Source organism: Hoplias malabaricus, chromosome 4 (genome assembly GCF_029633855.1).
Source record: "Hoplias malabaricus isolate fHopMal1 chromosome 4, fHopMal1.hap1, whole genome shotgun sequence".
In the NCBI taxonomy this organism is placed as follows: domain Eukaryota; kingdom Metazoa; phylum Chordata; class Actinopteri; order Characiformes; family Erythrinidae; genus Hoplias; species Hoplias malabaricus.
In genome coordinates this window covers 10,632,374-10,656,596 of record NC_089803.1, presented here as the reverse complement: position 1 = coordinate 10,656,596, position 24,223 = coordinate 10,632,374, and the positions used below count along the sequence as shown (strand labels likewise).

The window sequence follows — 24,223 nt, the reverse complement described above, 5'->3', positions numbered from 1 at the left end:
ATTTGCAGGGGCCTGATATTGCCACCTCGGCCCAAAAATGGACTAAGCAGGAAATATGGTGAAGATGAGTTTGAATGTATTAAAAGTGCTTTAAGATTTTTTTTATAAAATACTGTGAAAAATAGCAATTACCAGCACAGTGAAATATATAAAATTACAACAAATGACGCCACATATTTGAGATAAATTCTTTAATGTGATTTTACCCATTACCCACAATAGGTGCCTCTTAAAAAAGCAGAAATTAAGCATTATAAAGGGTGTTTACAAACTTTTTGTATACATACACATTACAATGCAAAAATACAATACGAAAATGGTTAGAAACGCAATACAAACAGATCACACTAGTGGTCAGTGTAGCAGCAGTAATGAAGACAGATCAGACACAGCTGTGTTTTTGTCAGCCCCTGGACATTATGATAAAATTATTCTGCTCTCTCCTTGGTGTAAAAAGAAAAAAGACATTACACATGCTCCAAGTTTTCTCCAAACTCCTGCAGTACTTTAATATTGCTGAATTTAATTCAAATCAAACGATCAGTAAGACCCCCAGAGAAGATACCAGCATCAGTTTAAAGATGTTACAAATTCCAATGGAAGAAAATACTGCAGAGGGATTTGTGTGGTTAAATCTAGCATTAACTCACAGTCCTATCACATTGCTGTCGTAGACTCAAATCACAGACATGAAGCAGGCTTGTAAATAAATGTGAAGCACAAACTCATTTGTTCAGTGCTTGTGCATATTCTTGTGTTTGAACTGGATCCCACCAATTCACACACTGTGAAACAAGACCACATTTTTCTGTTGGGCCTAAGTCTAAAAAGAATGAGATAAATCGAGCCGTTCTGATTCTGCTCCGCTTCTGACATCAGGTGCAGAGATTTTAGAATTCCCCCGCCTCCTCATCTGAGTCTGTCCAATCACAGTGCTGGACCTGCATTTATGTGAGAGCACAAAGATGAGGTAAACTGCAACAAAAGACAATGAACATGGAGAAATAAGAGCACTGAGTTAAACAGGAGAAAATGAGAATAGAAGAAAGAGAACCAAGCCAAAACGACTAAAAAAAACAAACAGAGCTTCTCCTTACTCCTCACTGTTGTGCGCTCGGGTCACAGACAATACAAATGAACAGTTTCTCTTTTGGAAAGAGGGAGAATATATTCCCTTTAAAGAAGCAGTCTGTCATTTTATCCACTGATTATATTTCAGTGGATATTGTTTGAAACTGACATTATACTGACACCTGGTGGCTCAGAAGTTCCAGAAGTAAAATTAAGTTTGTGTATAAACAAAAAGACAATTTTAATAAACCAAATGTAAATTAAAATGGCATTGTTAAATTTATATTTTCACTTTGAGCCCAAATATATATAAACTGGAAATTTAAATGTAAATGTAGAAATTTCACAATTTCTTTTTTCATATTTTATTTTCTAAACATTTTCAGCTGTTTAGAAATTAAGAGTGTTCTGAATATCTCTCTGTAATTTACAGTATATCTACCAGTTCATACTTTATTGAAGAAGACATATTCCACAGAGGTGTAGACATCATCAGCCGTGTCCCAGTCCTCTGTTCAAACATGAAGAACAGCAGAGTTATCCACAGAACTGATCCAGACAGCAGTGGTAGCTCAGTAATATGAAGCTAAAGCACAGAGGATACTCACCTTCCTTCTGTGAATCACACGTCCTGTAGAAAAGAGAAGCCAGTGCTAGCACCAACACCACAATCCCCAGGAGAACGAGTCCAGTCCAGAGCCCTGGAACATGAACATAAAAAGGTTAAAGTTCAGGCCTACATTTGGGGGTTTAGTGAAGTGTGATGATGGTTTGGTGGAGAGTTGCTCCACTCCACTTTTGTTAGAAATAAATATATAACTTTTTCTGTCTTTGTTTTGTTTACTATAGTGTCCTTGTTGAGTTTGGTGTAGTTTAATGATCAGGTGCTTGTTTATAAAATGAACAACATCCAAATCCAAAACACGATACAAAGAACTCCCTAAAAGAGCTCTGAACGCTAATCGGTATAGAAGCAGTTAAACTGCTTCTTTGGGACTTCTATTCAGCTTGTTTGTGGATGTTCCATTTTACCCAGATAACAGTACTTGTACTCAAGGGACATAAGGAGACATTCTCCACAATCTGCAGCAGGGTGGAATGTTCACAAAAATACAAAAAGAGCATAACATGTATAAATAAACTGTAGAAAGCTGACCTGTTGGTGGTGCCGGATTCACAGTCAGATTCACTACAGGAGCAGAATTGCAGTAAATTCCAAATTGAGAGAGAGAGAGAGAGAGAGAGAGAGACTATCACCAGTGATATCATCATCAAACACTCAAAAAGTCACTCACACAGACATACAACTTTGGACAATTTCAAACACTCACTCAGTAACACACACGTGAGCAATTTCACACATTTGCTGAGTTACTCAAACACTGTCACCTGTGGACACAGTCACTTCACATACTAACATATGTTTAGACTGGGAGGAGGCCTGAACACCTGGAGGAAACCCACACAGACCCAGGGATAACACACCAAACTCTTCACAATTGACATTAGGTGGGTACTGAGCCCAGAGTACAAGAGCCCTTCAGTCTGGTGAAATTGATCTCTCCTAAAGCATCTCACTGTTGCACTTCCTCATACAAAATCCAGTAAAATGACCAAATATCACATTATGTAATAGCACCAGGTGAGTAACTCATAAACAAACCTTCAGTTGTTTTTGTAGATGAATCTTCAGATGTTGAAGGTTCTGACACCTTTCTGCTTGTGGTCTCATTTGAAGGTAAGTGTCTTGTGGTTGAAGTATCAGTCACATTTATAGAAATGGTTTTAGTGGTGGGTGTAGTTCCTGAGATTGAAGTTTCGAGTGCCCTTGTGCTTCTTGCTTCAGTTGTAGTTAGCAGCTTTTTGTCTGGAACATAAAGAATAACAATTATTTTCCATATTTAACTTGTTCATTTAGATGAGTTTATGCAAATGTGTGAGGTCCCCACTAAAATGGGGTGAAAGGGTTAGTAATAGATGAGAAGTATCAACAGATTTTTAGAGCTATAGAACTGAAATTCATTCACACTTACTCTTTCTTGGTGTCACAGTGAGCTCCACTGTAGTTCCATTGCAGTCGTATCTACCAGCGTCCGACTGTGAAACTCTGAATATACTCAGCACTAGATTTCCTCCAGAGCTGTAACGTCTGTCTGGATCAGGAATGTGTTTGATCCTCTCTCCGTTATGATTGGTCAGAATATCCACTCTCTGTCCATCTTTGTCTCTGCTCCAGGTCACTTTGCCTTTAGTTATGTCTCCACAGTAAAGAATTGCGATGTAGCCCTCTCTCTGAGTCACATGTAGAGTCTCTGTAAAAAAACACACAATGGAGCAAATCCAGTTGAACTCTGATGCATTTTCATCATTGCTGTTTTAGATTGTGACTATCTCTCATTTTACTATGTCTGTTTAGTTTTCATCATTTCATACTTTCCTCTTTCTGTGGCCAAATCACACTGGCCCTTGGTCATCAGAGCTAAAATCAAGTAAAAATGCATTGCCATCTGATTCATGAAACGTTCATGTGAAGGGAAACATGGAGAGATCTGAGACCAGTTGATGAATCAGCTTTAGAACCTGAAATAAAGTGCCACCATTTATTGTATATTTTATATATCATTTACATAAACACACTAAACTTGCAGATGTCTCGTATGTTCAGCCAGTGGCTGTTTTTGTAGGTGGAGTCTGAGTTCAGCAGTGAATGGATGATGTATTGTAACAAATAGAGGAGTACACAGAGCCTTCTTATTTGTTGAAAATGGTCGACTAATGTAATGGAGGGTGTTTAAGGGGAAAACTGATAGTTGTTTAAACATTAACTTGTCTGCAAGTTTTATTCATTGTTTGAATTACCACAGAAGCACATTTGTAAATTGAGTTGTTTACTTTGTAGCACTTTCGGTAATGCATTTTTTTTTATTGAAATGGTCACCTTTAAATGAAAATCAAGCAATATTTGTCATTATGTTACATTCAGATTGACACACACTGCTCTTGTTTTATGAACGTGATGTAATTTACTTTTGGTGTAAATATAGACTGATGTAATCAAATGATCTCTATGTGGCAGTTGTTATCCTGTTGCTGTATTTAAGTCTGTAACTGCATTTATGAATACAGACCACATCCTGCATCAGTTCTGCTTCTTTATAAACTGTCAGGAGCACTCCACTCTTAGAGTACATTAGATTGTTGACAGATATTTAGAAATTAATCATTTACGGTCTCTGATACTTCCTCCGATCATGACGACAAGTCTATTTATACATAATCTTTTCCTGATGACAGAAATAATTTCATTTTACAAAGCTTAGTACACTATTTAGAGGTGCTGGTCATAAAATTAGAATATCATGAAAAAGTTGATTTATTTCAGTAATTCCATTCAGAAAGTGAAACTTGTATATTATACTCATTCATTACACACAGACTGATATTAGTGTTTATTTCTTTTAATTCTATGATTATAACTGACAACTAATGAAAACCCCAAATTCAGTATCTCAGAAAATAACAATATTACTCAAGGCCAATACAAAAAAAAAGGATTTTTAGAAACGCTGTCCAACTGAAAAGTATGAACATGAGAAGTGTGAGTATGTACAGCACTCAGTACTTAGTTGGGGCTTCTTTTGCCTGAATTACTGCAGCAATGCGGCGTGGCATGGAGTCGATCAGTCTGTGGCACTGCTCAGGTGTTGTGAGAGCCCAGGTTGCTCTGATAGTGGCCTTCAGCTCTTCTGCATTGTTGGGTCTGGTGTATTGCATCTTCCTCTTCACAATACCCCATAGATTTTCTATGGGGTTAAGGTCAGGTGAGTTTGCTGGCAAATTAATAACAGGGATCCCATGGTCCTTAAACCATGTACCATGTGGCTTTGGCACTGTCTGCAGGTGCCACGTCCTGTTGGAAAATTAAATACAACAGCAGCAGGAAGCATGAAGTGCTCTAAAACTTCCTGGTAGACGGCTGTGTTGACATTGAACTTCAGAAAACAGAGTGGACCAACACCAGCAGATGACATGGCGCCCCAAACCATCACTGACTGTGGAAACTTTACACTGGACCTCTAGCAAAGTGGATTCTGTGCCTCTCCTCTCTTCCTCCAGACTCTGGGACTTTGATTTCCAAAGGAAAAGAAAAATTTACTTTCATCAGAGAACATAACTTTGGACCACTCAGTAGCAGTCCAGTCTTGGAAGTGAGAAGCTTCTGACACTGTCTCTTGTTCAAGAGTGGCTTGACACAAGGAATGCGACGCTGAAACCCATGTCTTGCATACGTCTGTGTGTGGTGGTTCTTGAAGCACTGACTCCAGCTGCAGTCCAGTCTTTGTGAATCTTCTCCACATTTTTGCATGGGTTTTGTTTCACCGTCTTCTCCAGGGTGCGGTTATCCCTATTGCTTGTACACTTTTTTGTACCACATCTTTTCCTTCCCTTCACCTCTCTATTAATGAGCTTGGACACAGAGGTCTGTGAACAGCCAGCCTCTTTACAATGATCTTTTGTGTCTTGCTCTGCTTGTGTAAGGCGTCAATGGTAGTCTTTTGGACAACTGTCAAGTCAGCAGTCTTCCCCATGATTGTGTATCCTACAGAACTAGACTGAGAGACCATTTAAAGGCCTTTGTATGTGTTTTGAGTTAATTATCTGATTAGAGTGTGGCACCAGGTGTCTTCAATATTGAACCTTTTCACAATATTCTAATTTTCTGAGATACTGAATTTGGGGTTTTCATTAGTTGTCAGTTATAATCATCAAATTAAAAGAAATAAACACTTGAAATATATCAGTCTGTGTGTAATGAATTAGTATGATTTACAAGTTTCCCTTTTTGAATGGAAGTACTGAAATAAATCTTTTTCATGATATTCTAATTTTATGACCAGCACCTGTATTCAGTGCAATATCACACAAACAACAAAGCAGTAGTTACACTGACACAATTTATTTTGATGTATAGGACAAGGCACTGCATGGTTGAAGAGCTGATGAAACATGTCTACTAACAAGAAGAAAGTTTGTTCCTCTTTCCTGCAGTAACCCAATTAGGATTTTATGGCATTCCATCTAAAGAGCATTAGTGGTGTGAGATCCTGGTGTTAATAGATACCTGTCCAATTCATCTCAAAGTTAATTAATGGAGCTCCATCTATATAGAAACCCAGTAATATGACCAGTAAAAGAAATCTACTGCAGAGGTTTGTGAACTGTACCAGTGTAGCTACACATATAAGACTCAGGATACAGATAAATACCAAGAGGGGAAAAATCTGCAAAACAACCTGTAAACAAGGCCTTTTTATAGTCATTTTACAAGTTTATATTAATTTATCGTTCTGAATTTCAGCCATCCCTGGCAGTGAACACATACACACACAGGTTCACTTGGGGCAGTGAGTACACACACACACACACACACACACACACACACACACACACAGCTGGAGCTGAGTGGCATTATACCCAGCATCCCAGGGGGCAGGTGGTTGGGATTGCCTTGCTCCTAATGTGAGGGTTAGTTGTGTTACCATTTTTGGAATCCAGGAGGAAATTTGCATAATCTTATAGAAACTAAACTCATTCACACTTACTGTTTCTTGGTGTCACAGTGAGCTCCACTGTAGTTCCACTGCAATAGTATCTACCAGCATCTGACTGTGAGACTTTGAATATACTCAGCACTAGATTCGCTCCAGAGCTGTAACGTCTGTCTGGATCAGAGATGTGTTTGGTCGTCTCTCCGTTATGATTGGTCAGAATGTCCACTCTCTGTCCATCGGTGTCTCTGCTCCAGGTCACTGTACCTTTAGTCATCTTTCCACAGTTAAGGACTGCAATGTTGCCATCTATCCGAGTCACATGTAGATTCTCTGTTAGAAAGAATACAATAGAAAAAATACACTTGAATTCTGAGCATGTGGCTTTTTTTTTGTTTGTTACATATTTTTACAGCTTCCTATTTCATAACTTCCTCCTCCTGTGGCAAAAAGCATACAGGCCCTTGGTCATGCAAATGATCCACAACAAATGCATTTTCATTCATCCTAGACTCAGTCAGCTTTACCTACAATGATTTAGTTTTGAATCTGGGTGTCAGCATAGATGACTGAACTATTCTTCCTCAAACCCCAGTAATCTCAGGTCATTACATCATTTTATATGAGCAGTCAAAATGTATGTTACTATTATCCACATTGCTATTACTACATAATTATCAAATTTAATTCAATGTCCATCAAACTCAGTCGAACTGGACAGACTAACAGACTGTTTAGAACATACATTAAGAAGAATTCCTCATAGACTGTCACCAGGAGCAGGACTTGAACCCATAACCTCCATGTGCCTGGAGCGAACAGTGTAAATGTGACACTACCTGCTGCGCCACCATGCCACCAGCACAAAAACAATCCTGGAATATTATTTAGCACAATCTACAAATTTACTAATAATCAGGCAGGTACTGAACCTCAGATACCAGATACACTATATTACCAAAAATATTCACTTGTGGGCCTTTGCACACATACGAACAACCCTTTGTTTGTTTGATTTTTTGGCCATTCCTCTAGAAGTGCATTTGTGAGGTCAGCCATTGATGTTGGATGAGGCCTGGCTCACAGTCTCTACTCTAATTCCTCCCAAAGGTGTTTTATCAGGTTGAGGTCAGGGCTCTGTGCAGGCCAGTCATGTTCTTCCACACCAAACTCACTCATCCGTGTCTTTCTTGACCTTGCTTTGTGCACTGGGGCACAGTCATGGTGGATCAGAAAGAAACAGTCTCCAAACTGTTTCCACAAAGTTTGGAGCATGAAATTGTCCAAAATCCCTTGATATGCCGAACCATTAAGAATTCCTTTTACTGGAAATAAGGGGCAGAGCCCATCTCCTTAAAATCAACCCCACACCATCATAAAGCATAAAATCGACCAAACAATGGCTCATATCCCAGTAAATTAATAAGTTCATTCACACATAAGTCAAGGCTTCACTGTATGCTTGTTCCACTCTTTTAAATTGTTCCACTATGAGAATTTTGTCATCCATTCATTCATTCATGATCTGTAACCACTTATCCAGTTCAGGGTCACGGTGGGTCCAGAGCCTACCTGGAATCATTGGGTGGAAAGCGGGAATATACCCAGGAGGGGGCGCCAGTCCTTCCAAGGGCAACACACACTCACACATTCAATCACACACTCACACCTACGGACACTTTTGAGTCACCAATCCATCTACCAACGTGTGTTTTTGGACTGTGGGAGGAAACTGGAGCACCCGGAGGAAACCCACGCGGACATGGGGAGAACACACCACACTCCTCACAGACAGTCACCCGGAGTGGGACTCGAACCCACAACCTCCAGGTCCCTGGAGCTTTGTGACTGTGACACTACCTGTTGCTACCAAATTTTATGAGTAAATCAAACAGCTGAACAATTTTGGTCTTTCACAGTTTACTCTCCATGATGCTATAACATGCACCCAGAAAAACTACAAAAGGAGAAAGCCAAACTTTGCTGAGTTCTCTAAGCCAGAGTTAATTTCAAATGGTCGAAAATTATTGAAAACTTAAGATGTGGTCAAAGGAATCCATATTTAAACTTTATTCATTAAAAAGAGATGTTAAATTCTCAGTGTCAATATGGAAAAATCTATTCAGCACAGTTTCTGTAAATCCTCTACCACAGCTCTGAGAAACAGTCAAATTTAATTGGTGTTGACCTGTGCTCAAACACTTCTTCAGAACCGAACCAAATTAGCTACAGACTTTACCAACATCTTCTATTAAATGTTTGCTCAATGTACAAAAATTTACAAAAAGTTATTTACAGAAATATTTGTATATTTTATTTTAGATCAGAACTAACATTTCAGTTTCATTACAAAGTGAGCAGAATTAGTCCTGTTTAACAGAATTTAGGCAAGTGATGATATATATATATATATATATATATATATATATATATATATATCATCCACCCATAAGAAAACTTATGAACTTATAATTTATATTTATGCATTTGGCAGACACTTTTATCCAAAGCGACTTACAAAAGAGGATCTAATATTCGAACTACAGCACAATTTATACAAAATACCTTACATTGAGTGCAATATGCCAGGAAGTAATAAGTGCATTAAAGAAAGACATTCAGTGCAAAAGATACTCTCGGAAGCTCGTTCCACCAGCGTGGTACCAGAGATGAGAATAGCCTCGACTGACCTGTACGGGGGGTTGGTCGTGTTAGTTGGCCCCCCTTTGAGGAAACGGAGAGGGCGGGCGCTAACGTATGGTTTTAAGAGTCTATTGAGGTAGATGGGAGCAGAACCAGTGAATACTCTGAAGGCCATCATTAGTGATTTAAATTTGATGCGAGCAGCTAAGGGTAGCCAATGCAGCTCAACTAATAGGGGTGTGACATGTGCTCTTTTAGGCTGGTTGAAGACCAGGCGTGCTGCAGCATTCTGGATCATCTGTAGCGGTCTCACAGCACAGGCCGGAAGACCTGTCAGGAGGGCGTTGCAATAGTCTAGACGGGAGATTACTAACGTCTGAACGAGGAGCTGTGTTGCATGTTGAGTTAGGTATGGCCTAATCTTCCTTATGTTGAATAGGGAGAAGCGGCACGATCGAGCTACAGCGGTAACGTGATCTGCGAAGGTCAGCTGGTCATCAACCATGACACCTAGGTTTCTTACAACCTTGGTGGGAGCCACTGATAGGGACTCTAGCTTGATGCTGGTGTTGTGGAGAATAGCTTGCTTGGCTGGGAGGACCAGTAGTTCAGTTTTGGATAAATTCAATTGGAGGTGATGTTCCTTCATCCATGTAGATATGTCAGAGAGACAGTCAGAGATTCGAGTTGCCACTGAAATGTCTCCTGGAGGAAAGGATAAATAGAACTGTGTGTCATCTGCATAGCAGTGATAGGAGAAGCCGTGCGAATGTGTGATTGGACCTAGAGAGGTGGTGTACAAGGCAAAGAGGAGGGGTCCCAGCACTGAGCCTTGGGGCACATTAAACCTCTGTTTAATGGATGTAGCCAGAGATGGCAATCACTCTCCCAGTTTTGATTACTTTACATGTGGCTAAGTTTAAGTGACTGAGTGATGGTGTTATGCATAAGCAAGGGAAGAATCCCTGTACTAAGGACCCACTTTCATTCAAATTCATGGCGAATATGTGGTGGATGGTACTTTTAATAACCCGAGTGTCCAAGAGAAAACTAAAGGGGAGACCTAATTCATTCATTCATTCATTATTTGTAACCCTTATCCAATTCAGGGTCAAGGTGGGTTCAGAGCCTACCTGGAATCATTGGGCGCAAGGCAGGAATACACCATGGAGGGGGCGCCAGTCCTTCACCGGTAACACACACATTCACTCACACACTCACACCTACGGACATGTTTGTATCGCCAATAAGGGGAGACATGTTACATAAAAGTTTTGTCATTTTTTTCACTAAAATTCACATTACAAAATTACATTCATTGAGGAAATTTCTTGCATTAAATATAAAAGGAAGTTTTAGTAGCTTAAGGTCAACCAATTTTTACTCTGAGAAACTGAATAAATACATTTCACCAGAGACAGTGTTAGTGATCGAAATAAATAAATGGAGGTTGCTATTTGTTACAGCAATTATCTTCAGAAACAATCTGATAAAACACGCTTAATTCACTTGTTAACAACAGTTTTCATAAAAACTAACTAAGAATTTTAATGAGGCACTTAAGCAAATCTAGAAGGTAAATCAAATCATGAACAAGATTAATCTCGAGATATTTTGTTAGTAAACAATGGTCTGGAGCATTTATACTGGCCTGTTAATCACAAGCGTGGGATGTTGCACAGGGCTGCAGCTGTTTTTGAATTTTGTCCAATAAATTAATAAATAAATACATAAATAAATATTAATAAAAAATGAACAAAACAATACAAACCCTGCAAAACAGGAGCTATAGGATTTGGTGTCACCAGCAATATTCCCCAGCCTTTCTGTAAAGAGTGAAAATTACTCACCACTTCTGACCATTTGTATCATTCCACAGACTAGGAGAGAGAGAATCCCAACACGCTCCATCACCGTCCAACACCTCAGAAACGTGGTGGTGGAGTGTCAGATCAAGTGCAAAAAATTAAACCCAGTGTGCATGAAATATTGTCTTTCCCACTGCTGATCAATTAAGACTATGCTATCCTGCCTAAAAAAGAACCAGCCACAGCATGGGTAAACACTCTAATCATACAAATGGTGCCCACTCTAATGTGAGGTTGTGTGTACATCATCCTCAAGAAGTAAAATTTTCTGCTTTCTGTTGCTGTGCCTCTTTTGACCAGCTGTGATGGAGTATACATCTGGAGAATAAACACACACTCCAGTTACTCTGAGAAAAAAAAAAAGTTCTTATAACCGCAGTGGGGTGAAGAAGGCAGAAGTGGGCTGTGTGAGGTAGAACGTCATCATTCTTTATTTTCAGATGTGGTGCTGATGTGTGTGTGTGTGTGTTTGTGTGTGAGAAAAGGAGAAAGAGGTTATAGATAGAAACCAAAGACTAAAGATACTAGAACAGACAGAGAGAGAATATAGAAAGAAGTGCTATGGATAGACGGAGAGAGACGATGTTGTGTTAAGTTCCTGTTAAATCATGTCTTTTACTCACCTGGAGGAGGGTCAGTGTAGTTTGGAGCAATTTTCCACTACATGCTTTATCTGATCAGTTTGTCATTAAATGAAATCAGGAGTCTCTGATGGACCTGAATAAATGCCTGGTCTGGAGTGAAAGTCTGGATCAAACCTGGGTCTAACTAGCTCATGAGAAACAAGCATCTTCTTTAAAAGTGGCCCTCAGCTGGCCCTCACAGTCAAATTTGGTAAGGGATGGTGAGTTGAAATACCTTCATAACTAGTATTTTATGATGGACTATTATAAGAAGATTTTATTCCTGTTCACATTGACCAACAGGAGTTAACACTGATAGATAGGGAACGTGTGAGGACACTAGTGAGTACTGTCAGCAAATATATGGTTTCTAAACCCTTTTGTTTCAGAGTTAATACATCCTGGAGCAGAAGGAAGGGCATTTTACCAGGGATGAGTTGATATGAGAACCACAGAAAAGAAAAACAGGTCCATTGATTATAGAGGGCTGAATATGAAACAAACACGGGTACCTGACACCATTGATCTCAGAGGTGCTGTAAATGTTTGATTTATGTAGGGTCTGTAACTCTGTATGGACAAGGGAGGGGGGTGATTTTTGTCATTTCTGCATTAACTTGCCTCTTTTCTTTTACATCACACAGTGCAACTTCATTCTCTGAATTTAACTTTGTTAAAAACATATATTGATAAAACATATCTTAATGTTGAATGTATTTGGCATAAACTATATTCAAGGCTACAATGCACACTCCTGATGTTTATGTAGCAGACAAACAGAATGAATAAAGACTAGAAGACACTGCCACATTACAAGTGTGTGTGTGTGTGTGTGTGTGTGTGTGTGTGTGTGTGTGTGTGTGTGCATGCCCTCAAAAAGACATCACATATTATTCAGTACATTCAGCAGTTTTTCCCTACATATGGTTGACGCTCATTTAAAGTTGTGTTTTGTAGCAACTCATGAAAATATGTGGGACTCTGCGCAGCAGTGAGGCATTAGACTAAGTTCACTATTTTCCAAAAATATGGGGCTGGAACCGTGGAACTGTATGCTCTTAGGCATGAGCTGGATCGCTAACACTCCTGACTAAGAAAAGCTTGTTTGTTAGTTTTGTTGATCTTATCAGATCGTGGCATCATGAAATTACATACACTTGTTTTATAAAGAGGTTTACATTCAATTTCTATGAAAGATAATTAAGCCACACTACAACTGTGCACTGTTCTCTGCTCTTTATTTTCATAACATGTTCGTCAGAGTACTGTACAAAACATTCAGAAAAAAGAAAAAAGAAAAAGCTAAAATGTTCTTCAACTAAAAACACCTCTGACTGAAAACAAGACAGGGATCAACACTAGACTGGCTATTCTGAGAACACGAAGAGTGTGATTTTGTAAGCGTTGGTTTCCCACTGCATTGTAGTGAGTGCACTAAAGAAATTATTCAACATTTGTTTATTTACAAGCATCTTGTTCATTCATTCATTATCTGTAACCATTATCCAGTTCAGGGTCACGGTGGGTTCAGAGCCTACCTGGAATCATTGGGCTCAAGGCAGGAATACACCCTGGAGGGGGCGCCAGTCCTTCACAGGGCAACACAGACACACACACACACACACACACACACACACACACACACACTCACACCTACGGACACTTTAGAGTCATCAATCCACCTACCAATGTGAGTTTTTGGACCATGGGAGGAAACCAGGGCACCCGGAGGAAACCTTTTAAAATTTATTTAGATAAAATAACAAAATCTCTGGAATAAAGGAACAGGAATAAAATCTTCTTTTTATAGTCCATCATAAAATTCTAGTTATGAAGGTATTTCAACTCACCATCCCTTACCAAATTTGACTGTGAGGGCCAGCTGAGGGCCACTTTTAAAGAAGATGCTTTTAAAGAAGACAGCGCTACATAACCCAAAGAAAACATGAGATGGCACTGTTAAATTTCTATTTCCATTTTGAGCACAAACATGGTTGAATGGAAAATATTAAAATGTGAATGTAGACCCGTCTTAAACATTAATTTTTTTATTTTTCAGTTTATCAACTTTTTTTTAGAAATTAGGAGTGTTCTGAATCTCTCACATTCACACACCACTTCATACTTTATTGGAGAAGACATATTCCACAGTAGTGTAGACGTCATCAGCCGTGCCCCAGTCCTCTGTTCAAACATGAAGAACAGCAGAGTTATCCACAGAACTGATCCAGACAACAGTAGTAGCTCAGTAATATGAAGCTAAAGCACAGAGGATACTCACCTTCCTTCTGTGAACCACACGTCCTGTAGAAAAGAGAAGCCAGTGGTAGCACCGACACCACAATCCCCAGGAGAACGAGTCCAATCCAGAGCCCTGGAACATGAATAAATTCATGAACATAAAAACATTATATAATAGTTTTATATAAATATGAATGGGTTTTGTGATGTGTTTGGTGGGGAGTTGCTCCATTTGGTTGATTTATTGTTTATTCTTATTCTGTATTATTTATTATTATTCTGTAAACTCATCATTCAAGATTATTCTGATGATCTTTAATCCCTCACTGGTCAAGTTACATTTCCATCTGGGCAGAATGTTAATGATTTACCAGTGATGGTGTTTTAGATGTATACATGTTTGTTTGCTTCCTCTTACTTTAGTTTATGTATTTATCTGTCATCTTACCTACAGCATTGTTAAATATCAGAGAAGTCACTGTAACAACTTTCATTCCAAGCAATTTTGGTTCATTTCTATTGGTTCATTCATCATGAACTTTTCACAAAGTATGGAGGAGAGCTGATGCGCCCAAATGATGAAGTAGACTAAACACCCATGAAAATGGAGATGCATGTGTTTCTCTGGACAGCAATTATATTAAAAATAATATAACTCTTTTTGGGATTTTGACCGTCAAACTTTGGGTAGGTTTGTGACTTGTGTATGCACTAGCTGTCATTTTAGATGTGTTACCTGTCAGTATAAACAGAGCTGTATATATAGATGTGTTATCTCTCAGTATATATGTATGCAGTTACACATATAGCATTTAGTCCTTCAGTCATGTATTTATTTTTGCACCCAAATCTGTTCAAGCAAACCATGTTCACGGTCATAAATTTGAAACTCATAACCCCAGGACCCTTACTGCCCTCCCTGTACAAAATCCAGTGTAATCAAGTTTAATAAAGGTCTTACACTTCATAATACAGTGTCCAGTACTAGGTTATGTGATAACACCAGGTGAGTAGCTTATAAGCAAACCTTGAATTCCTGTTGCAGATGGATCTTCAGTTGTTGGCCCTTCCCTTACCTTTCCGCCTGTCGTTTGAGTTGGGGTTGGATGTTCTGCGTCTTGAACATAAAGACAATCATTTGTTGTCAGTTGTTGAAACAGTGCATGGAGGAGATGCGTTTATATCAGTGCACATTAAAAAAACTACATCCAATTTTGGACTGGATTGTGCTGTGATTTTGATATTATTATTATTATTGATGATTGATGATGCTGTGCTGCTGTGCACAAGACTTATACAATTGTCTAAAAGCTGTACAAAATCAGATGCTAAATTATGAGATAGTATGAGCAGCTTATAATTGCACCTTGGATTGTTGTTTTCTTGATGTCTGCTTTACCTGGCTCAGTTTGCTGAGATTATGAAAATGCATGAGTTCTTCACAGTAAAAAAGTAGAAAAGTAGTTGTTATTTGGAGTTGGGCAATCGTTGGCTGAAGAGTTTTGGAAATTGGAAGGAATTTGCCTAATTATGAAAGTGAAACTCATTCTCACTTACTGTATCTTGGTGTCACAGTGAGCTCCACTGTAGTTCCATTACAGTAGTATCTACCAGTGTCTGACTGTGAGACTCTGAATATACTCAGTAACAGATTCGCTCCAGTGCTGTAACGTCTGTCTGGATCAGAGATGTGTTTGGTTGTCTCTCCGTTATGAGTGGTCAGAATATCCACTCTCTGTCCATCGATGTCTCTGCTCCAGGTCACTGTACCTTTAGTCAGTGTTCCACAGTAAAGAACTGCGATGTAGCCCTCTGTCATATTCACATGTAGAGTCTCTGTCAAAAAAAAGAGACAAAGGAACAAGGACAATTTACTTCATTTACTGTGAAGAGGGTCATGGCTTACCTAATTGTACCAAACGATCTCTCATTATCTCTCATTATGAATTATTGCACAGTTCTCAGTAGAAGACCTTAAACACTTCAGGTCTCTGAGCTGAACTCATCTCCAAGAATCCCAAAAACCCTAAAAGCTGTGGTACATAGCTGCATTTCAAACCTGCTTTTAACTTTCCAAGTGGCCACTAACCCAATCATAGTGTGGAATATCTGGGACATTTAAAGATTGTGATTTAAGGATTTTTTTTTTCATTTTGCTTACACTTACATAAACTGTCCTGCTTTTTTTATCATTATTATTTTATTTATATTTTATTTTATATTTTATTTATATATTTTTTGCTATGGACATTGCATTATGTCACAGTGCCTCCTGGGCAAGTTCTGCGTCTGAAGTGCACATCAGTGTTGACTCATTCCCTTGTCCCTCTGGGGACTCATTTACTTCACTTCATTTCCCCTGAGGGGAAGTGGGCGAGGGCAAGTTAAAACCAGAAGTGAAACACGGCATATTTCAGCATGGTTTTACGAAAAACAGATACCACTTTCTCTGGGACAAAGATAAAGAAATGTATTTAACTGATTGAACTTGACTTGGAACAAAACCTAACTTTACAAATTTAAGAATGAAGTCTTTCTCACTTTCAGTGAAATGTAACATAACACCATTTAACTCTAAGTTATTCTGGATCATTTGTATTGATCTGTTATCCACAAGATTTGGACAGAGGACAAGTTTAACTCACCACTGTTGACCCTGTGTATAATATCACACACCAGGAGAGAGAGGAATACAACACGCTCCATCACCGTCTGACACCTCGGAAACATGGCGGTAGAGTATCAGGTCAAACACAATCTAAACCCAGAGAGGATGAAGAGAAGAGTCTTACACACTGCTGACTGAGAGACAGAGTGAGATCAGATATGACACTCGGCCTAAACAGAAATAAACCACAGTGTGTACAAACATTTCCTCCTATTTACTCACTGATGGTGATGGTTCCCACACTAAAGTGGGTGTGGGTGGGAGTGTGTGTGTGTGGGTGTGTGTGAGCATACTGGACTCAAGAATTTGTTGCTGTGCCAAATGCTCTGTTGGCTGTGCTAATGAGGCTGATATATTTTAGTTATATCTGTGTGCCCTTATTACAGTTTTTCCAGTCCAGTTTTGTCCAATCTGTATTCACTTTTCAAAACTCTAAACACAATTAGCACAACATCTGGTGAAAAACTCTACTGAAACAACTGATAGACGTTTCTGAATAAACCGATCGATTCCACATTGAGAAATCTCTGTAGATGAATCACACCTGACTCTAAACTCACTCTGGGACAGACGCTGGTGCTGAAGTGCTGTTACTGACATGGACTCGTTAAAAGGGGCTTTCAGGACTGAGTGTGGGTCAACAACACCATCTCTCAGAGACTGAGAGAAAAAAAGAATATAAGGTCTGGAAAAGGGAGAACTTGAAAAAAAAACTTTTTGTGTTTTTTTTTCACACGTTCTGTGGATTTTTTTTTACTGTATATTTCTATTTCATTTTTACATGTTTGACACCAAAGGCCATTTTTGTTGGATTTTTCTGTTGATGACTGGTTGAAATGTCATGACTCTCAGAAAAATGTTCGCTGTGGTGGTACCCTCAATGGTACATATCTTGTTTAGTTCAGGAACATAATTGTATCACAGTCTATTATAATTGTAGATTTTAATGTTGTGTTGATTTCATACGCCCCGTTCCATCTCCAGGACTGTTATTTTATGTAGAATTATTCACCTCTCCTCATGAAGAAGAGAATTTAATGTACCTTTAAGGAACACAGCTGAACTCTAAAATCACTGCTGTACCTTTAAAAGGTACATTTACACTGTTTATACCTTTATTGACAAAGATGCACCTGTACAGCACCTTTATTTCTGAGAGTGTACAGTTACAAACACTTCTACTGCACCAAGTTTGTCATGAACTCTTTTTTGTGTATCATACAGTAAATATTAGACATTGACCAAATGCACACATTTGACACTAAGCCACAAAATATATATATATATATATATATATATATATATATATATATATATATATATATATATATATATATATATAGTGGTTTCCAGGAAAAAGACTGGATGTCATAACAGCTATTGTTTGCTGGTAGAACTGAAACATAGAAACTAATACTGTTTCTGTGATGCAATGAACTGTTGGGAGTTTTTGGCTGCAATTTTGAGAATTGTTTTGCTGTGATTGACTTTATGCTCTTCTTGGATAGAAAAGTGCCAATGTTTTAACAGGGTTCACGTTTGAGTAGCAATGTAGAGTTTGTATTTAATGAACAAAATGTGGTTTTTGCTTGTGTAATGCAGTTGTGTCACTGTATTCTAAAGATTTTATAAAAAGTATTGTAAGTACTGGTAAACGCTTCTTAGCAGTCTTCAAAACCTGTAAATAAGCAGTCGGGGCTGAAGCACACATTATTACTCGAGTAGCATGAATGTGTGGAGATACACTAGAGGCAGAACGAAGAGGCAGAAATATGTAAAAGAGCTCTCTTTTTAGCAGGAATATTAGATTAGCAACCTTGTGGCCATTTAGTGTGGACCGTATAGTCTACATACAGGGGACAGTGTATACGCCTGAAGTTGGTAGTTTCTTACACGCTAAAACAACACACCCATGACAAAAAAAAAAAGAAAAAGAAAGAAATCACCCATGGATAAGATATAATTCATATACAGGGAACAATATATAAGAAGGTGTTACCAACTTCATGTTTTTATTGACATTAGATGAACAATGTGCACTAACACTCTAACACATGTTTATTTCTTAATGTTTCGCCAGGTTCTTAGAGCTGTAGACATGTGGGCTTTAGACATGTAGGAGGAAGAATGAAGTCATCATTCTTTATTTTCAGATGTTGTACTGACAAGTGTGTGTGTGTGAGAGAGAGAGAGAGAGAGAGATAGACAGAGAGAGAGAAAGGAGAAAAAATTAAACAGACAAACAGAGTTAGAAAAAGTGTAGAGTTAATCTTTTATTAATTTATTAGTCCTTTACTAAATGACATTCAGAGCTTCTGATGGAGCTGAATAAATCCTTTAATGTTTATAAATAATCTCAATAAAATTCAGGTCTAACTCACGCAATACAAACGAAACAGGAGCAAAGAGAAACTCTGCAAGTCTAGTTTAGCTGGACCACCATAGCCACAGTCACAGAGGTGTTTCTGGTGTTTCAAAAACATAATATATAACACTGGCATCAGTGTTTTTCTTTTTCATTTTATTTAAAAAGTAAATAATAGATGCTCTACCACCAAAGGACAATATTTGCACTGGATCGAATTCACATAATTGTCCTGTTTATAAATTAGGAGCCATGAATATTCTACATTAGAAATGAACTGAAACAATCTTGTATGTATTTGTGTTATATTTTTTCATTTATTTTATGAATATATTTCCTACATTTAATATTCATTATTTAAACATTTATTTATTTATTTATTTATTTTTGTTGTTGTTGTTGTTTATTTGAAGGTTGTTTCAGTTCATTTCTAACTAATCCTACATATTGTTATTTATTTATTTATTTATTTATTTATTCATTTATTTATATAAGTGCAAGTTTAATAGCATAATGTCCCTGCCTGGGGACGCTGATGCACAGAAAGGAGCCTAACCAACCTTCACAGGTATTCATTCATTCATTATCTGTAACCCTTATCCAGTTCAGGGTTGTGGTGGGTCTGGAGCCTACCCAGAATAATTGGGTACAAGGCAGGAACGCACCCTGGAGGGGGCGCCAGTCCTTCACAGGGCAACACACACTCAGACATTAACTCACACCTACGGACACCTTTGAGTCACCAATCCACCTACCAACGTGTGCTCTGGAATTCGATCCAGTGCAAATAATTATTCTATTTTGGTGTCGTTGTGTTTAAATGACAGCTATGGGCTTCTATTGCTCAGCAGAAAAGATGATGCACGCCGTATATTTCAACACATCCTTACACTCACTTCATAATCCATATGTACACGATGTGATAAACACTGAACTGATATATTTTGTCTTCATGGACTAAATAAAGTAATTTTACTTGATGTGCAGTGAGTGCAGTCATTAGTACCAGGGCTCGAACATTGTAAGAGTTTTGGCAAAAGGCAACTGGCTTCTACAGAGCCCCCAGTGAATTAATTAGTTATTTCATGCACACAAATTACTAATTTGTTCACTAGAATTAATTAAAATGTGTGAACGAATTGTAAATCGTTCACTCAAATTAATATTTTGCACCCGGGAACTGAACGTTAAAAAAACTGGACAAATTCACGTTGAGGGAACATTCCGGTGCAATGTTCCCACAACCAAAATGGAATGTTGGGGGAACGTTCTGAGAACGTAACTTTGTTACCTGGGTACATTTTTGTCATCAATTATAAGAATGTAAAAAAAGAAAATGAGACCGTACCAGCCCAGAAAATGACTGTACTTCTATATTATCTAATATCTAAAGCCTTTAAGAAGAACACAGGAACATTGTGCTCTTCAGAGCTGTCTGGAAGCCAATGGATTACTGCAGCCTTTAAAAGGATCCACAGGATCTAAGAGGAGTGGCTGATTTTATAGATGTTTGAGGATTTCAGTGTAAACATAGCACTGTGAGTATGAAAACATACACTTAAGAGTGATTTAACATGAAATTATAAATATTTAAGAGCAATTCAGACTTTTGGCATCCATTTAAGGTATTAACTTGTATAGAGTATAAAGCATTATAACAGCATACTACCAACAATATCAGTCACATGACATGACTCAGAAGGATTCAGAAAGTCTATAGTATATACAAATTAACCATGACTGCTTCAGTTACATATACCCACTAAGGTTAGACATTAGTTGGAAAATACATGAGAAATCACAGGACTGACAACAGCATTGTAAAGGAAAATGGGCTGGTAGCAGTCACTGCATCAGAGACCCACAGCAGAGGAAGCAGAGATCCAAAAGTGTGAAAATTGTTCACTGTAACTAACAAACTTTTCTCACTCAGGTCAAGAGTGTAGAGATCCAACTTTTTGGAGGATTTGGAGTTTTTTGTTTGTTTGTTTTCCATCCTCTAGTTGAAAGGTTGGATATATTTTTACTATGAAGACCTTAGTCTTGTGTGCAGCTACTCCAGACAGTCTCATTTTGTCATGATTTTTCAGTAGTTACAAGCTTTGAATATGTGTCCACAATGGGTGCAAATAAATAATATAAGCTGGAATTTACTAATCAAAAGGGATGTCTGTTTTAGACACACACATACACACACACACAGACACACACACATCCTTTGTGGAATTGTCCTCTAGCTGCTCGTCCTTTTGCTCCTTTTCATTTGTCAGTGGTAGTGGTTTGAATATAGTTTTAGGTTTTTGCCCTGCCCCCAAAGATCGGCAGCCAATCATAATGTTTAAATGCACTGCTGTTGCAAAACAAACAAGATTCTAATACATATAGATTTAAAGCTTTTTTTAGATATCAAGAGCAATGAAAAAGCTTCAGAAGTAGGTGACAGTAATGTTAGGAATTCTGCAGAGGACCTCTTACTGCTGTAGTTACCAGGGGTGTGAATTTAATTTCAAAATTCGGGGGGGGGCAATAAACAGTAAAATTTTAGCATTATATTATAGCAGGTGCTGAGAAGGATGCTGAAGTACTGTTGTTTTAAAGCTAAAGGTAATACAGTACGTTCAAGCAGTAATACCAAAAATGACCTATAGGCTGCACACTTTACATTGGCACATAAGTGTGATCTCATTTAGAAGATTTTTAATAAAAAACCAACATAGTCAGCTGACAAATAAACCACGTTCAGCAGGACACACTGGCAGTTTCTCTTTATTAAATAGGTTTATGGGAGAGACACAGGATCAGTGAGCAGCCCAAATAACATTGTTATAATGGAAGAAGATTGTTTCATTTCACTGTGTACTGTGCACACTGTATATAAACTCTTAAAAATATAAGTGCTACAAAGGGTTCTTTGAGTGACGCCATAGAAGAACTACTTTTGATTCCATTTTTGTTAAAGAGATGTTGGAGTGTGAAGAACTTTTAAAAAGTTTCAAAATCCTTCACTCTAGCGATGCACCAATGCAACATTTTCACTTCCTATACCAATATATTACTTTGCATATCGGTCGATAGCCCATACCGATCTGACTTAATAAACCATATACCTCACTTTTTGGGAGAGAATTAAGGCATAAGGATTGACTTGAAACATTGATAACAAAAATATTAATAAAATATAACAAATAATCACACAGATATGAATGAATCTGAAATACAGTTGTGCAGGACCTAAGCACATTATTCCAAATCAAAATAAAAAAAGGGGTCAAACTTCTTAAAATATATTAAAATGTAGCAGAAATAGTTATGCACATATTGTGGTGGCATAAGCACCAAATAGCAGAATCAATGATAATTAATTATTATTTTATTAATAATTAATTATTTAATTCATGTTGCTAAGCTCCATGTTTGGGAGTCATTAAATAGTATGTAGTGTCTTTACCTGTCCAATTTTAGCTTGGACAAATAGGTCATCATGTTAGGTGACTTTACATATTATATAGCAGAATTAGTGTCAGGATCACGGAGGCGGACGCACACGCTAAAACACAACAATGTTTATTTAAACAAAATATAACTAAACAGACAGACTTGGGTAATGCAAAAACAACAACAGAAAATGAAGGTGGAGAGAAGGAAACAAACAGAAGGAAACCAAAACAAAGAGACTTCAACAGAAAGGCAACACTCAGGGAGCTAATAGAGACAGACAAAGAGAGCTAAGCAGATAAGACCTAAATACAGAGAGCTGGGCAGACTAAACCTAAACACGGAGAGCTAAAGCAAACACAACAGACAGACTTAATAACATGACATAGGAAACGACAGAGACAGACAGACCGGACTAAGTAACATGACACAGCAACAGTAGAAGAGAAACAACATGACCTGGGAATAGATACGAATGACAGACAAACATACAAAGGCAAAGGGACTTATATACACAAAAGGACACCTGAGACTGATAACGAGGGGGCAGGACTACAAATGAGACACGGACGAGGAGGAGGAACAATGTTGGGACATGGGCGGAGACATGGACAATAACAAACAGATGGGAATACAGGGGAAAACAGACACGACCAGACAAGGGCGTGACAATTAGCTAGAATTTATTATTATTAATGAATTATGCTCATTGACCCACCGTGGGTTCTTGGCTCTAAAATTGTATCTGAACTAGAGGTAATAATTCCATACAAGAAAGGTGCACACACAAACAAATAACCAAGGATTGGTTCTATCACACAACTGGTTTATTAATAATAATATCAAATAATGAATATTAATTAGACATTCATATAATGAAACGGATTATAGCAATACATGAGGGAATAGGGAAATTAATACATGAGGGAACTTCTCTATGATAATTAAATCAATTTTATTCTTAAATATTTAGTGTAAACAGAAACCTAAAACAAAATCTAGCAGCTTAAGCTGAGAATAAACAAGAAACTTGGTCAAAATACAATTAGTAACCAACCATTGTAAACATGGAAACATTTAGTGCTAATCAAAATAAACTGTAGCAGCTGAAAAAATAAAAAAAATAAGTAGCTTGAATTTAAAGTAAATGGAATGTGTGTGTGTTGTCCTGTGAAATACTGGTGCCACCTCCTGAGTGTGTTCCTGCCTTACGCCCAGTGATCCCAGGTAGGCTCTGGACCCACCACGACCCTGAATTTGATAAGCGGTTACAGATTATCTATGGGATTTCTAACAGCATGTTAGTACACAGACACCATTATATACTCCCAGCTCTATACTATATGATTTTTGGACTCAAGGTTGTAAACATATGCTCATCTAACATTTCTGCTGAAAACAGAGCTCACGTATACACATTTGCTTGTTCAGCGTAGCTCTGCCTCTTTATGCTATTTAAGTTGTAAGGTGTGATTCAACAGAAACTGCTACCTATCAGAACAGAGCTCCTTTGGTAAAGCAACCAAAAAAATAAACTGTTAATAAACTAATGGATAAAATGTGGGCTGGATAGATGTATAAGTGTGAATTCATTCTGGTGTAAGCTGTCTTCTCAGAAAATAAATTTTAACACACACACACACACACATGTGTGGGAACCAAATGAGTCACTGAGAACATAGAAGGAAATGTAGAGTGTGTTCCACACATAGTTCTATTCTTGTTAAGGCAAGCGTTAGAGCTGATCTTACCCAGTCAGC

General features: G+C 38.0%; 1 protein-coding gene and 1 long non-coding RNA gene across 2 annotated transcripts; both read right to left on the bottom strand.

Moving 5' to 3' along the window:
* Positions 1-314: 314 nt before the first annotated feature.
* LOC136693706 (uncharacterized) lies at positions 315-1,805 on the bottom strand. Its single transcript, XR_010802093.1, has 3 exons — positions 1,680-1,805; positions 1,524-1,582; positions 315-941 (listed from the first exon to the last, which is right to left on the bottom strand). It is a non-coding gene; the product is annotated as an uncharacterized lncRNA (long non-coding RNA).
* An 11,807-nt stretch (positions 1,806-13,612) lies between these two features.
* On the bottom strand, positions 13,613-16,827 carry LOC136693747 (uncharacterized). The gene is made up of 5 exons (XM_066666880.1): positions 16,641-16,827; positions 15,553-15,831; positions 15,023-15,112; positions 14,036-14,128; positions 13,613-13,938 (listed from the first exon to the last, which is right to left on the bottom strand). The coding sequence occupies exons 1-5, from the start codon at positions 16,723-16,725 to the stop codon at positions 13,874-13,876; spliced, it is 612 nt and encodes a 203-aa protein (XP_066522977.1). The 5' UTR covers positions 16,726-16,827; the 3' UTR covers positions 13,613-13,873.
* Positions 16,828-24,223: the final 7,396 nt, after the last annotated feature.

What these genes read in the sequence shown, in the direction of transcription:
- LOC136693747 (XM_066666880.1), bottom strand. Translation starts at nt 16,725, where the DNA reads ATGTTTCCGAGGTGTCAGACGGTGATGGAGCGTGTTGTATTCCTCTCT. An exon ending in TATACACAGGGTCAACAGTG is followed by an intron (nt 15,832 to 16,640) that starts GTGAGTTAAACT and finishes TTTTTTTGACAG; the next exon opens with AGACTCTACATGTGAATATG. An exon ending in CACTGTGACACCAAGATACA is followed by an intron (nt 15,113 to 15,552) that starts GTAAGTGAGAAT and finishes TTTATGTTCAAG; the next exon opens with ACGCAGAACATCCAACCCCA.